The sequence below is a fragment of the Haematobia irritans genome, chromosome 4 (assembly GCF_050003625.1).
Source record: "Haematobia irritans isolate KBUSLIRL chromosome 4, ASM5000362v1, whole genome shotgun sequence".
NCBI classification, from domain to species: domain Eukaryota; kingdom Metazoa; phylum Arthropoda; class Insecta; order Diptera; family Muscidae; genus Haematobia; species Haematobia irritans.
In genome coordinates this window covers 76,456,371-76,472,263 of record NC_134400.1, presented here as the reverse complement: position 1 = coordinate 76,472,263, position 15,893 = coordinate 76,456,371, and the positions used below count along the sequence as shown (strand labels likewise).

Here is a 15,893-nt window from a genome sequence, read left to right as displayed (position 1 = left end):
TAAACATTCCAAGAGTTATGCTGAGCCTTTCTCAGTTCTCGCTTGTACCCTCTCAGATTCTTCTTGTAAGCGTCCCAATCCTCAGGAGCTCTGGTGGACTTTGCTTTGTTAAAGAGCTGCCTGCAGGATTTCCTCATATTACTTAACTCCATAGACCACCATGGTGGTCGATTTTCTCCCTTGGCTTCCCTCTAGGGCATGCAGCTTTCAGTGACATGTTGAAGACCTTAGTAATCCTCTCCACTGCGTATTCGATATCTTGCACAGTGCTCATATTTGTCTCTGGTATTTCCGGCATCATCGTATCGAACGATTCCCTATACCTATTCCAATCAGCTTTCCTAACATTTGGCGGAAATATGGTCTTTGAAGTACGAACAGCCAATCTGAATCTACCAGGTTAGTACGCAAAATAAACTCTATTAGCGACTCTCCCCTTGCATTAGTATCACTAATTCCCCAAATACTATGATGTGCATTTGCATCGCATCCCATAATGAGTTTTGTCTTGTTTTTTAGTTACTCCTAAACTAAGGTCTTAACGGCACATGGAGGCATCTCCCTTTCATGTCCCATATAGACCGAAGATACCCAGTATTTGCATTTGGATATCTCTAGACTGGCAAGACAGTGTCTGCATTGCTCAATGAAGGAAGCAGAAACAAGTTTAGTTTGACAGATAGGGCTTTTTGGAAAACAGATCGGCTTAGCAATTGGTTGCCAAATGAGAATTTTTGAAAACAAAATGTTTGTTTTTGAAAAATTGCCGATTTTGGGAGTAGAACTCATATACTACTTGACCAAAGTGGCCGATAAAAGCTTAAAACGTATCCTTATTTGGTGTTCTATAAGAAACAAGTAAAAAAAGATTGGGAGAAATCTATAAAAAAATGTTACGTCAAAAAAATCGATATTATTTTGAAATTCTAATTTGTGGACTTTACAACTTTTAATCTAAAGCACATGGGTACACATTTTTTCTTCTAGAATTCGTAAAATTTTTTAGGGAATGCAATTAAGAAGCCACTAAAAAATGGAACGTCTAGGTTCAAAATACTGACCCCACTTTGTCAAAATTTTGCAAAAAGTAAATTGTGGGGCCCATATCTTGTGAACGGTAAAAGATAATTGCACACGTACGCGAACTTTTTTGTTGAGCTTTACAAGTTTTACCCAGCAAAGACCCAGCAAAAATCATTGAAATCGGTTCAAAATTGCGGAGTTGACAGCTAAAACAAAATTTCATATTCCCGAGGTGACCAAAGATTCTGTAAAACATGAACAGAAAAGCAAAATATTAAAAATATGTCTTGTATTTGTATAGAAAAAGTTTTTGTTGATGATATTTAAAAACTCAAACTTTTAAAAAGAACACATTTATTTTTGGGGAAAAAGTTAGAGATTACGTTCATGCGGGACTTTAAAGTTAACTAGGATTGTAGGCTGAAATTCTAAATTGTAATGTGGATATACAAGACCTCCGTGTAATTTATATTAATAGTATGTCATATATATTTTATTTAATATATTTACAGGAAACATTGGAACGCCACAAGGACACACTAAAAAGTTGTATATTAAAGAAGCGTTCTTTACTTGAACGAAACTTGCAAAGCGAAATTAAAGAGGAAATGTCAAAGAAAATTCTTACAAATAAAATAGATGATGTTACCAGCAGCATTCATTCCACATCTTTTATTGATAGAAAAAGGTATGCTAATTTTCATGAAGCAAACACTCTTAACTATTTCTTCCTTTCTACATCATAGTCTCGAAAAACAGTGTTCCCCAAAAGCAAATGGAAATAACTCACATTCAAAAGGGAAAAAGTTGGGTAGGAAAAAGGAGAAACTATACTGCGTTTGCCGTACTCCATATGATGATACAAAGTAAGAACATCAAAAAAGTGAAATTTAAACATTAACGTTATTTCAAAAATTTTAAGGTTTTACGTGGGTTGCGATATATGTAGCAATTGGTTTCATGGTGATTGCGTCAACATAACAGAAGAAGATTCAAAGAAATTATCGGAATTTATTTGTGATGATTGTAAAAAGGCAAGGGACACTCAGGAATTGTACTGCTTATGTAGGCAACCTTACGACGAGTCTCAGTTTTACATTTGTTGTGATAAATGCCAGGACTGGTTCCATGGCCGTTGTGTTGGTATTGTCCAAAGTGAAGCAGAATTCATAGATGAATACGTATGTCCAGCATGCCAGAAAAACAATTCCGTAAATATGGCTAATATGAAAAATTTAAGCGAATATGAAAATATTGAACTGTGCAAACTAATCAGGCATATACAGGTAAGTCCATTACTTTGGTCATCTTAGTTTTTCTAGTGCGTTAACAATTTCAGAAGACTTAGAGCAATAAAGCCAATCACAGACTTGTGTTAGGTTGATTTCATACAATAAACTATACTTACAAAATGTGACGATGTACTGAGTAGGTTACCAAGTTCTAGTATTTTCAAACAACAAGCACCATCGACCTTTAAGTGAAACACATTCTTCTATCAATTTCATATCCCAGCAAAAAACGAGCTTTCAAAAAAGTAGTTTGAATCCCCAACATGTGATCCGTGCTTTAGTGCACTCGCGGTAACGTGAACTAATTAAAACCTAGTGATTTCACGTTAGCGAACTTCAGCGAATTTCAGAACAAATCATAACCATCTTCGGGAGTTTTACATGTTCTAGCGAGATAGTCTTTTATTTTTGTTATTAGTAATAATAAAAAAAATTAATTTAATTTCATGAAAAAATAAAGAAATAGAGATCGGAAAAATATCAGTGGGTATGGAAATTGTAAAGCAATTTAAATTAATAATTCAAATTTACGAAAAAAGTCAAACTAGACCACTACAAAATTCCGTGTGTTTTATTTGAAATTATATTTGGCCTTGTGAATCTGCCTTTAACGTCAAATTTCAACAGGCCCAACTACGGGGTGAAATTTTTAAATGCATTTTTATGGTTTTTTACTTTATGAATAAAAAATTAATAAACAACCCAGCAAAAACTCTCATTACCCGGTAAACTTGTAGGTAAGCCTGTTTAAAAATTAATAACCACTTATTAATTGTCATCGCTCCGGATTACATTTACATACGCATGTCGTAGGAGGAAAGTACTTCTCCCCAGGCATACTTTTGACCATGAAATAATTAGTGCTTTTAAAGCATATAATCACCTAATATGTAATCACTTATTCGTAGATATACCAAAGTTTGCAAAATAACCACTTATTGTCTCAGGCAACCAAATCTCGAAAATATTGACTTCTCTAGCCGATTACAATGGCGAGTAATGCTGTAATATGAACATTACTTGAATAGAAACGAATATTGTAGAAATAAACAAGTATATGCGGCCGTAAGTTCGGCCAGGCCGAATCTTATGTACCCTCCACCATGGATTGCGTAGAAACTTCTACGAAAGACTGTCATCCACAATCGAATTACTTGGGTTGTGGTATCGTAAAACTTCTTAACATCGTTTTCTAAATTGTGAATTAGTCCATACGTGGTAGAGAGCCAGAATTGAAATATGTGGATCGCTTATATGGGGGCTATATACAATTATGAACTTGATATGGACCAATTTTTTGTGATTGGGGATCGATTTATCTGAGAGCTATATATAACTATAGACCGATATGGACCTAGTTAGGCATGGTCGTTAACGGCCATATACTAGCACAATGTACCAAATTTCATCTGACTCGGATGAAATTTGCTCCTCCATGAGGCTCCAAAACCAAATCTCGGGATCGGGGCTATATATGTTTATGGACTGATATGGACCACTTTTGGCATGGCTGTTAAATATCATATACTACCACCACGTACCAAATTTCAACTAGATCGGATGAATTTTGTTTCTCCAAATCTGGGGATCGGTTTATATGGGGACTATATCTAATTATGGACTGATATGAACCAATTCCTGCATGGTTGTTGGATAACATATACTAACATCACGTGCCAAATTTTAACCGAATCGGATGAATTTTGCTCTTCCATGGAGGTCAAATTTGGGGATCGGTTTATATGGGGGCTATATATAATTATGAACCGATTTCGACCAATTTTTGCATGGGTGTTTGAGGCCATATATTAACACCACGTACCAAATTTCAACTGAATCAGATGAATTTTCGTCTTCCAAGAGGCTCCGGAGGTCAAATCTGGTAACCGGTTTATATGGAGGCTATATATAATTATGGACCGATTTCGACCAATTTTTGCATGGTTATTAGAGACCATATACTAACACCATGTACCAAATTTCAGCCTGATCGGATGAAATTTGCTTCTCTTAGAGGCTCCGCAAGCCAAATCGGGAGATCGGTTTATATGTGCCGATTTCGACCAATTTTTGCATGGTTATTAGAGACCATATACTAACACCATCTACCAAATTTCAGCCGGATCGGATGAAATTTGCTTCTCTTAGAGGCTCCGCAAGCCAAATCTGGGGATCGGTTTATATGGGAACTATATATAATTATGGACCGATGTGGACCAATTTTTGCATGGTTGTTAGAGATCATATGTTGACACCATGTACCAAATTTCAGCCGGATCGGATGAAATTTGCTTCTATTAGAGGCTGCGCAAGCCAAATCTGGGGATCGGTTTATATGGGGACTATATATAATTATGGACCGATGTGGACCAATTTTTGCATGGTTTTTAGAAATTTCCTTCTCTTAGAGTCCCCGCAAACCAAATTTGGGGGTCCGTTTATATGGGGGCTATACGTAAAAGTGGGTCGATATGGTCCATTTACAATACCATCCGACCTACATCAATAACAACTACTTGTGCCGAGTTTCAAATCGATAGCTTGTTTCGTTCGGAAGTTAGCGTGATTTCAACAGACGGACGGACGGACATGCTCAGACTCAGAATTTTACCAACGCACAGAATATATATACTTTATGGGGTCTTAGAGCAATGGTGGAGGGTATAACAAAAATGTAACTGTTATGTATTGAAATTGAATACAACATGCGTTAAATAAGATTAACAATAATATTAACTATTTATTCAATAATGGTTACAATGGAATGATGTTATACAATTGAAGTACTGGATACGAATGAAATATTCCATGGTAAAAGATTATATTATAGTGAGAGAATCAAAAGTAGCGAGTGCAATTAAAGGTTCTGTTAATAACAGATACAAGATACAATTACATAGAATAAACAGGATTGCCATTTAAATAAAATATGAGACACTATAGTCTCCCAGGCTAAAAACGGACGTGGTCTGTTAAATATCCTGGCGGTCGTCTTCTTCGGCTAGATCTTCTCAATGGTGTGGACGAATCTGATGTAGGTGACTGCCGAGTTGTTGCTGATTCAAAAGGTGGAGCAATAGATGAATTTGTAACTCGTTGTTCGATTCGGATTTCATCATAAGCTGGTTTTGGTCTCGGTGGCAATTCAAACGTTACTTTCTTTTCTGGTTTTTCAATATTACTCTTGTACAGCTGGTTAATGTGTCGCTTGTGCTCATAACCATTATCGAGCTTGACTTGATAATGCATATTTCCAAACTTTGCTTTGACTGTTCCAAATTTCCAAGTTTGCTTGTTCCCGTCATACCAACGCACTTGTACTCTCTCTCCCAGGCATAATTTTCGGACTTTAAGAGTTAAAGCTGTAGATGATCTTTCCTTCCAGTGGCGTATTGCATTCAGTTTAATTCTTAACTCACGACCAAGATATAATTTTGATGGACTGTTACCGTCTGCTAATGGTGTTGATCTATATCGAAAAACAATTTCTTGAACTTTTTCATTAATTGATATTTTATCGTTTTCCATGGCTTTAAGTTTATATTTTAATGTTTGAATGTACCTTTCGGCTAGGCCATTCGTGGCCGGATGCCCTGGCGCAATAAATTTCTGAATAATTCCATTTTGAGTACAATACTCATGAAACATTTTACTTTGAAAAATAGTAGCATTGTCCGAGACAATAACTTGAGGAAAACCGTGAGTATAAAATATACTTTGTATTAGAGTTATTGTTTTTTCAGTAGTTGGCGCTTCTTTAATGACTCTTACTTCAGGCCATTTCGATTTTGCATCGACCAATACGAAAAAATAATGATTTTGAAATGGGCTTGCGTAATCTATATGTACTCTTTCAAAATTCTCACCTGGTTCTTCCCATTGATGTGTTACTTTTGTTGGATTTTTCTGCACCATGGCACATTCGGGACAAGATTTTACCAAATTTTCGATGTCGGAATCTATCCCTTTCCAAAAACAAAATCTTCTTGCCAGTTGCTTCATTTTGACAATTCCAACATGTGTGTGATGCAATTCCTTCAGAATGCTTGGACGTAAAGTAGCTGGAATGATGACTCGCTCACCATGGAAAATAACGCCATCTTGAATTGAATAAGAGGAATCAAAATTGTTACCATCCATGATATCCTTTTTGAGTTTAGCCAAATCTGGATCTCGATCTGTTTCAAAACTAATGGTAACTGCTGTAATTGATGATGTTGATATTTGATTGATTATTTGTTCTTGAATGACTTTGACTTCTTCATCCAGAAAATGGGCGAAATGATTATTGCCCTGAATTTGTCAACTGCAAAAATTATGGCCAAAGCCTCACGGTCAAGTTGACTATAATTTTGTTCGGCCTTTGTTAAAGCCCTTGAAATGAATGATACGGGGCGCTCTACTCCGTTAATAATATGAGATAAAACAGCTGCTATTCCTGTTGGACTGGCGTCGCAAGCAAGTGTAACTGGTAATGTTTCGTTGTATGGGGTCAACACCCTATCAGCAACAATTTCTTTTTTAAGTTTGTTAAATGCTTCTTCACATTGTTTATTCCAAACGAATTTTCGACCCTCCTCCAGGAGTTGTCGAAGCGGGAACGTTATTGTTGAAACATGTGGAATGAATTTTGCATAATATGTGATCATTCCAAGGAATCGTCGCAAATCATTAAGATTTTGTGGTGTTGGCAGATTCACTATCGCTTCGATTTTGCTTGGACACTTTGCAATTGTGTTGTAGCTAACTACGTAGCCCAAATATTTTAATTGAGTTTTGAAATACTCACATTTGTTCTTGTTAATATGAAGTTGGTTAAGTTTTAACCAGGCATTTAATGAGACGATCTTCACACTCGGGAATTGTTGTACCATGAATAATAATATCGTCGAAATACGAAATAGTTCCATCTAACCCTTGTAAAATTTGATCCAAAATTCGATTAAATTCACTTGGGGCAGTTTTTATACCAAAAGAGAGCCTGTTCATTTTATAAACACCTCGATGAGTTGAAATAGCTTGAATGTTTTTGCTGTCATCGTCGACTCGAACATGTAGATATGCCTTATACAGGTCTAATTTGCAAAAATATCGTGAATTTTTGAGTGTATTGAAAATTTCATCTATCCTTTTGATTGGGTAGTGTGCCGGTTCTAGTTGAGGGTTAACACCGACCTTATAATCGACACATAACCTTACGTTCCCATCTGGCTTTGGATTTACGACCAGAGGTGAACCCCACATGCTGGTGTTTACCTTTGTTATTATGCCATCACGCTCTAAACTGTCCAGTTCACATTCAACCTTTTCGCGCAGTGCGAATGGGACTTGCCTTTCTCGAATAAAAACTGGTTTGGCATCTTTGTGCAACTTGAGGTAACATACCGCTTCGGGAATACATCCAACTTTGGGCTCGAAAATTTCCTCAAATTTAGAAATAATTTTATCGATTGAATTGATTGTGTCATAATTTTTGCCGTTGTCCATTGTACTTTCCAGGTCGATATCGGATAAATTTATTTTCAAATGGCGAATCCACACTCGTCCCAAAAGGGGTGAGTGGTTTGCTGGTACGACAAACATTTGCTCGTTTGAAAGTTGTTTTTGTACGTAACTTTAACATCAACAACACCCACTGGCACAAACACATCTCCTGTATAAGCTCGGAAAGCTATGTTTGTCTTTTTAATTGGGTTTTTTAAATGCAATTTTTTAAACTCGTTTTCTGGAATTACGGTGTACCCAGCTCCTGAATCCACCTCGAATTTTTGCTGCTTGCCTTCAATTTTTACGTTGATAAAAAACTTGTGTGTATCCACTGACACTTGATTGAAGTTTTGATAAATATCGATCACCTGATTAATTCCAAAATCAGTAGGGTATGTCTCATCAGTGACAGTCGATAAACAGTTATCGATAGCATTTGTATTCGATTGTATAAGTCTGTGTTGAATACATACTTGTTGAACATGGCCAATTTTTCCACACGATTGACACTTCAGTGTTTGTTTTTTGATTCTGCAATCATTTGTCAAATGATTAGTACGACCACAACGGAGACACATACCTTGTAATCCTAATTGGTGGTAATCGATTTTTGTTGATGTTTTCGCTCTGCTCCGGCTTTGACTGCGATGCCTGCTTCTCCCTCTTCGACTGCTGTCTTGTTTTTGAATTTTGTTGATCTCCACTGCAGCTGATGTTGATGACCCATATGAAATTGCCTTGCTGTCAACTTTTGCGGCCTCTAAAGTCGTTGCTTTTTCAACTATTTGCTTGAATGATGCATTAGGAGTTTGCAAAAGTTGTTCACGTATATGCCCGTCTCGTACACCTCTAATAAATTGGGCTCGAAGAAAAATTTCTGAAACGGATTTTTGGCACACACATACAAACTCGCAACCAGCTGAACGTTGTTGAAGTACAGAAACAAATTCTGATATAGATTGATTCTCGTTTTGCAGTTCGCTTAGAAATTTGTGTTGTTCCAGAATGATGTTCTTCTTCGGGCAGAAGTGTGATTCTAGCAACATGATTATTTCTTCATACTGTAACTCACTTATATTTTTAGGTGCAGCTATGTTGGAAAGAATTGAATATGTTGGTGCTCCAATGTACTGTAACAAAAGTTTTGCACAAGTACTTTTGTCATCAAAAACATTTTTAAGTTGAAAGTGAAGCTCCAACCGCTCCTTATACGTTTTGAAACTTTCTGTTTTTGGGTCGAAAACATCGAAATTTGTTATGATGTTAACGCTTGTGGTTGTGGCGGTTGCCGGTGTTGAAGCTATTGCTTGTTGATTTTTCATGGCTGTCGCCATAGTGTTGATAGCTTCCAACAATGCCGCTAATTGATTGGAATCCATTTTAGGTTATGGTAGTTGAATTTAGAAATTAATTAATTACAGGAAAAATCTTATTCACAATTTGATGAAATTGAGTTTTATCCTCGTCGCCAATTCTTTGTTATGTATTGAAATTGAATACAACACGCGTTAAATAAGATTAACAATAATATTAACTATTTATTCAATAATGGTTACAATGGAATGATGTTATACAATTGAAGTACTGGATACGAATGAAATATTCCATGGTAAAAGATTATATTATAGTGAAAGAATCAAAAGTAGCGAGTGCAATTAAAGGTTCTGTTAATAACAGATACAAGATACAATTACATAGAATAAACAGGATTGCCATTTAAATAAAATATGAGACACTATAGTAACAAATCATCTAAATAAGATTACAGGCAAATTATCACAGTTAAAATATAAATAAATGTTTTCGTTTAAGGGAGTTAGATATACATTATGTTCGAAATCTACTAAAAGTGGATTTTATATATCATTTTTTTTTTGAGGCAAATGACAGTTGAAGTCGATTTTGAAAGTGTGAAGTCGATTTTGAAAGTGTAATGTGAATGAGGTATAATAAAGCATTTATTTAAAATGGTAATATCATTAATTTAAAACACAATTATTATGAAATATTCGTGAAGAATATTCCTTAACGGAAAAATCTTCAGAATTACCGTTATATAACATATTCTTTTTGAGTTTTAAGTAAATGCTCAATTATGTGAATAGTTATACCTAACGGTACCGCCATTTATTCTATTTTATTAAGTCATTAACGGCCAAATGCATTATATTTTGAGAATATAAATTTAAAAATTACCTAGAAGTATTTATTATTGCCATTACAAGTTAGTCATTATAATGTAATGCAATGTGTAATGACAGCTTTACTCCTGGTAATGTAACTTGTAATGAGATGTGGTTACCTAGTTTTGCTGGGAAAGGTTTAAATCTCGCCCGTGGTAAATTTTTTATTAAATATTTTTTCAAAAGATTGTTTTTATGTTTTACATCGAGTTTTCGTTTCTTATTTTCGGCGTATATTTTTTTAGAAAAATATGTTTCCATTTTATACTCAACAAAAAATTATAAATTCTCGTAATTTGCAAAACCTTTTCGAAAGATCTTCTATGGAAGTGAGTACGGGGTGAAATTTTTTAATTATTTTTAGGGTTATTACTTTTTTGTTGGTTTTCTATTCTTTATTTAATTTATTGTCCAAATTTTAATATATTGTCCAAAATTTAAATTTTGACTTTAAATCGGCTGTGAAAAACAATTGATTGAGGACCCCGGGGTGCTCTGAAAAAGAAATGTTTGTGGAACCAGTGTACGAAAACAAACGAAACGATTGAGGTACGTATCATTTAAAGTCACAAACTTTTCAATTTTCGTCAATCGTTTTGTACGTAGTCACAAACAAAACAACAAACTTTTCAAAAGAAAAAAGAGACGAAACGATTGCTTTAATGCTCTTCGGATTTGTGTCGTTTTGTTGTTTCGTTCGGTAACGAAACGGCAATAAAACGTTTGCAAACGTTTGCTGAGCGAAACGAAAATTTGGTCAAGGGAAAACGCGTGTAAATCGGTGAAATCGTTTATTTAAAAAATCAAGTTAAATTTATTTTTGAAGTTCAATTAGTATAAAATTCAGGAAAAATATTCAGTTAGGCTTTCGCTTTTCCAAATCCGAATTGCCGGGCCTCACGCTTGACACCTGTCATCAGATTTTGTACAGCCACCTTGTCCACCTTCTTCGCCGCAGAAAGCCAGTTTGCCTTGAACTGCTGCTCGTCCTTAGCAGTTTTTTTTTTGGTCTTCTTTAGGTTCCGCTTGACAATAGCCCAGTATTTCTCAATTGGGCGGAGCTCTGGCGTGTTGGGAGGATTCTTGTCCTTGGGAACCACCTGCACGTTGTTGGCGGAGTATCACTCCATGGCCTTTTTACCGTAATGGCAAGATGCCAAATCCGGCCAAAACAGTACGGAACAACCGTGTTTCTTCAGGAAAGGCAGCAGACGTTTATTCAAACACTCTTTCACGTAAATTTCTTGGTTGACAGTCCCGGAAGCTATGAAAATGCTGCTTTTCAAGCCACAGGTACAGATGGCTTGCCAAACCAGATATTTCATTGCGAACTTTTACAGTTTTATGTGCTTGAAAATATCTGCTACCTTTCCCCTTCCTTTTGCCGTATAAAACTCCTTTCCCGGAAGCTGCTTGCAGTCGGCTTTGACGTAGGTTTCGTCGTCCATTACCACGCAGTTAAACTTCGTCAGCATCGTCGTGTGCAGTCTCCGGGATCGCGCTTTGGCCGTCGTATTTTGTTTATCATCGCGATTTGGAGTCACTACCTTCTTGTAAGTCGATAGTCCGGCTCGTTTTTTGGCTCGATGCACGGTTGTAGACGATACACCCAGCTTATTTGCGGCATCTCGGAGAGAGAGGTTAGGGTTTAGCTTGAAACTACCGGCAACTCTCTTTGTCGTCTCAGCGGCTTCTGTCGACAAACGTTCCCCAAACACATTTGTAACGGTTGATTTGGCAACTTTTAGCGATTTTGCCAGCTTTGCGTGCGAGTAACTCGGATTTTCGCGATGCGCGAGCAAAATTTTGATACGCTGCTCTTCTTGCTTGGACGGCATTTTGACAACTGAAGAGTGAATTCCAAAATCAAAATAGGAGCAACATTCTACACACACACAACTTCAAAATGAGGTGTGTTCAGGTTTGTTAAATGCAAAATTGAAAGAAATACGTCAAGTTTATATTGACCAAATTTTGACCGTATCACCCTTTATAGGCATACAAAACGAATGACGAGACGACTTAAAAGCGACAGACAACAAAAAGCGACGGCGAGAGCGAGGGCGACTTCAGCATAATGTTAAGCAGACCTCTGTTCACACTCGGATATAAAAAGGAGTTGTCTTGTCATTGAGCTAGTAATAAATCGTTCATTGGCAGTATTTTACATTTTCAGATGTCCTTTTTTGGCATTTCCCTTCTACGATTTCTGTCGATTGACATTTACCACAATTTAGTAAAATTACATTTAGCACAATTTACTACCAATTATTTGCATTAAAAAACATAAGCACAATGAAGCATTAATAAAATATCCAAGAATATAGGACAAATACTATAATTGCCCAGCAAAAAATTTTGTTCTTCTAAAGGCACAACTGTAAAAGCACTTCAAAAAATGTCCTCACAAGGATTTTGTCTATTTTAACTACACAGGGACACAGGGCCTGTCCTATTTTTGTTATTTATAAACGATATACCTCAGTCGATAGTTAACTCTAGAATTTTGATGTACACTCATAGAAAAAAGTCTCTTGTTAATAGCAAACGCTGTCTGCTGTGATTCAACAAACAATGCTGCTGTTTTAGCAGTTGTTTTGCTAAAACAGCAAACAACTCTGTTATTTTGGAACAGCAGAAAAACTGCAGAAAAGTCAGTAGTTTCTGAAATTTTCTGCTGATCCGAATAAAATTATAAAGTCTCTCCATTCAAATGGAAAATAGTAAAAATGGTACACATTATAAAACTTCAAACGTTAAAAACGATTAGTATTTTTTGATTATGCAATAACATTTGTGAACAAGCAACCCTTTTTAGTAATTTACATTTTAAGGTGGGTATTAAGTTCGAGTTTCGCCGCTAAAATCGCCATTTTTCACGATTACTTTTCTCTAGTTACTGGATTGCATTCGCGTACTTTTCAGCAATTTTAAGCAAAGAGAGAAAATTGCACTATTACTCTCTTGCCAGTTTTTACTGGATAATTATTGCTAGAAAAGTACGCGAACAGACCTATTGTTGGTGAAGTCAGTTTTGACAAATGTCAACGTCGATATGTGAAATGCCAACGCAATCAAAGCATCACTTTTAAACTTGTTGTTTTGGAATATATTTTCCAAAATTTCTTTTATTACGGAGATAATATTTGGTAAGTATTGTATTTGTCATTTAAGAAATTTGCCATTCCTTTAATAGTCCTTTTGTTTTTAATCATTTTTAGATTGGAAAATTACTATTATACATTCATGTGAGCAACCGTCGTGCAATGGTTCCTACCCGCTTTGCATACAAACGGTTATGGATTCAATCCCAGTTTCGACCAAACACCATAAAGTTTTGCAACGGTGGATTGGTGAATTACTCCCTCTGTAATGCTGGTGGCATTTCTGAGTGTTTCAAAGCTACTCGAAAATTTTCATAGCAATGTGTTTGAGCTAAACATGGAATCGGGCAGCACTCAGCGACAAGAGAGAAGTTCAACACTGTGGTATCATAATAGACTAAATAGTCAAAGTGAGCCTGAAATAACGGGCTGCCACTATAGCTAAGCTAAACTGTATACAATTGGCAAAGTTCACCTTAAATGTGAGTATTAAAACCAGGATAACATTACAACCTTGCTATTGTAGCGAAATAATGCCAACTAAATACGGCCATAAGAGAATAATGTATGCTTTTAGTTTGAATCAATTTAATTTTTTGCTAAAAGTACCTATTTTATTGGTCAACTTTGATGACATCGTTCAATACAATACCTATAAATACAAATAGTTTACAAAATATTTTTTTTTTTTCATGTATATTTGATGAGAGGTGATTCTTTTATGTATTTTTTATCTCCTGAATTCGAAAACAGAGGTTACATTTTTATATGGTAGACGTTTTGAGATATACTTATATTTTTAGTTTTTTTTATTAGACGCGAGAATCATATCTCAAGCTAGAAATGTCAGGTTATATCGTTGGATCTGTGATAATGCGGATGTGATCGTTGAATCTATACATCCGTCTGTATTACGATGGGAGACTGGGGTAGGCATCATGGACAGATGCGGATTTTTTTTGGAATTTCAGATTGGAGGTAACCACGCCGGCCATGTGGACAATTTCCGATAAATAGGTTTGAGTGACGTTTTCTTTTTGTGTGGCCGGTGCAGGAGGATCGAACAACCAATACAGTGCCGACTTGGTGGCATGTTTGAATATAGGAAGAGTACTCTTTTAAATTTAATAATTTCTTTTAGGAGATAGTTGTGTGTCTTGTGGTATGGTTAGAAATTGATAAATAATTGTATACACCGTTGTATAAAATAGTAGTCAAAATGGAGCATTTACTTGGATGTGTTGTTAGTGTAGGCGTATAGTAAACGTAGTGATACGATTGGTGAATGAAGGTAAATTGTTATACTATTGAAACGGTTAAATTCAAAGCGAATTATTGTGGGGTTATTATGAGAGAGATTGTCTTTATAATTGAGACTGTAAAAAATTAGAAAAGGGATAGGTATATGGCTGAAAATTTTGGAATATTTCGATAAGATGACTAGAATTTGAGTGTTTAGGGCAAACCACGCTGATAGTTTGGGTGAGGAGCCATTGCAAAGTTGCATGGCTATTGAAACGGTCCATATTGGCAAGTTGTTATAAAGAATAATACCCCCAGAAGATTACAACAGATTAATCAAGGGGAAACGGACATAAAAAAGTATAAGATTAAAGGAAAAGTGAAGTCAATTAGTGTTACTAATTGGAAAAAAGGGCATTAAATAAAGGAGTGTACGGAAATACGAATGCTAGCTATACGGGAACGAAATTGGAAGGTTCCAAGGCAAGATTCCTACTATAGTAACGAGAAAAGGAATAACAGTGGTGAAGTGAAATTAATTAAAGGAGAACGTGAGTGTGCATTAATAAAGTTATATATATTAGGAGAACTAATGTAAACTAAATTTTAGTCAGGCTGGTCATAGTTGGGAACAGATTAAGTCATAGAAAGTCCCCAGCACTGGGACAAGTGCTCCTGAAGTTCTCCTTTTTTTACTAATTAACGAGGATGACAGGTAACCTGTAGAAATAAGTAATTGAACGAGCCATGCAACAATGAAGTAAACCTATATATGTCGATATGTTGCGGATATGACCACGATCTCGAAGTCATTGGTTTTTTTCCGAATGATGCTAATGTGGTCAAGGGAAGTGCCTGAGTGAATAACAAAGAGAACCAGTTAGAAGCTAGACGGGATTTATCCATAAGGAGTAGAGTAGTTATGATTATATATTTATGTTGATAGTGTAATTTATTATTATTATTATTTTTTTTTTTTTGATTGGTGTAGTTGGTGAGAGAGTTCCAATATACGTACATTGTAAAAGCCAAGGTTTAAACGAGTAATTGATTAATTCGAGGAAGTTTTTTTTTTTTTTGGTTTTAGGGGTACTGTTTGATTTGTAGTTCTTGGTTTTTTTTCTTGTTAGTACAAAGGATTTTAGGGAGCTCCTTCAAATCTTATCTTACGTCAAAACGGGTTATGTCCGGTACCGTCTAGGTCAGAAAAAAAATCTTTACTTCGAAAACGATAATGTTGCCTTAGTGAGTGATATTGTGGTTTACATTTTGGCTTACAGTTAGTACCAGTTTTTGTCAGGGGTAATTAATGTTCTATTTAGGTAATAAAATTTCGTTTAAATTATTATTATTGTTTTAGACATTAATTTAATTAAATAAGTCATGATAGATAATAAAATTTGATGTATTTGATATAGAAAGATGATTGGCTAAGTGTTTCATAACATGGGATGATGATGTAAACGGATAAGGGGTCGTGCAAAAAGGTAGGGAGAAACTCCGCGACCAAGGTAGGGAGGGCGGTTAGGGGGTGTCATCGTACCCCTCGTTCTGAACGTGTT

General features: G+C 35.7%; 1 protein-coding gene across 5 annotated transcripts in view; it reads left to right on the top strand.

Moving 5' to 3' along the window:
- Positions 1–15,893, top strand: part of E(bx) (nucleosome-remodeling factor subunit NURF301 E(bx)) — a 154,798-nt gene that overhangs the window by 118,350 nt on the left and 20,555 nt on the right. For 4 of the 5 annotated variants that reach the window (XM_075304065.1, XM_075304063.1, XM_075304066.1 and 1 more), the window contains 3 exons: positions 1,536–1,711; positions 1,770–1,889; positions 1,946–2,309. In XM_075304065.1, the coding sequence (XP_075160180.1) occupies positions 1,536–1,711; positions 1,770–1,889; positions 1,946–2,309 (660 nt within the window). Of the gene's footprint in view, positions 1–1,535; positions 1,712–1,769; positions 1,890–1,945; positions 2,310–15,893 lie in introns of those variants that run through there. The other variant, XM_075304068.1, reaches the window with a different exon arrangement.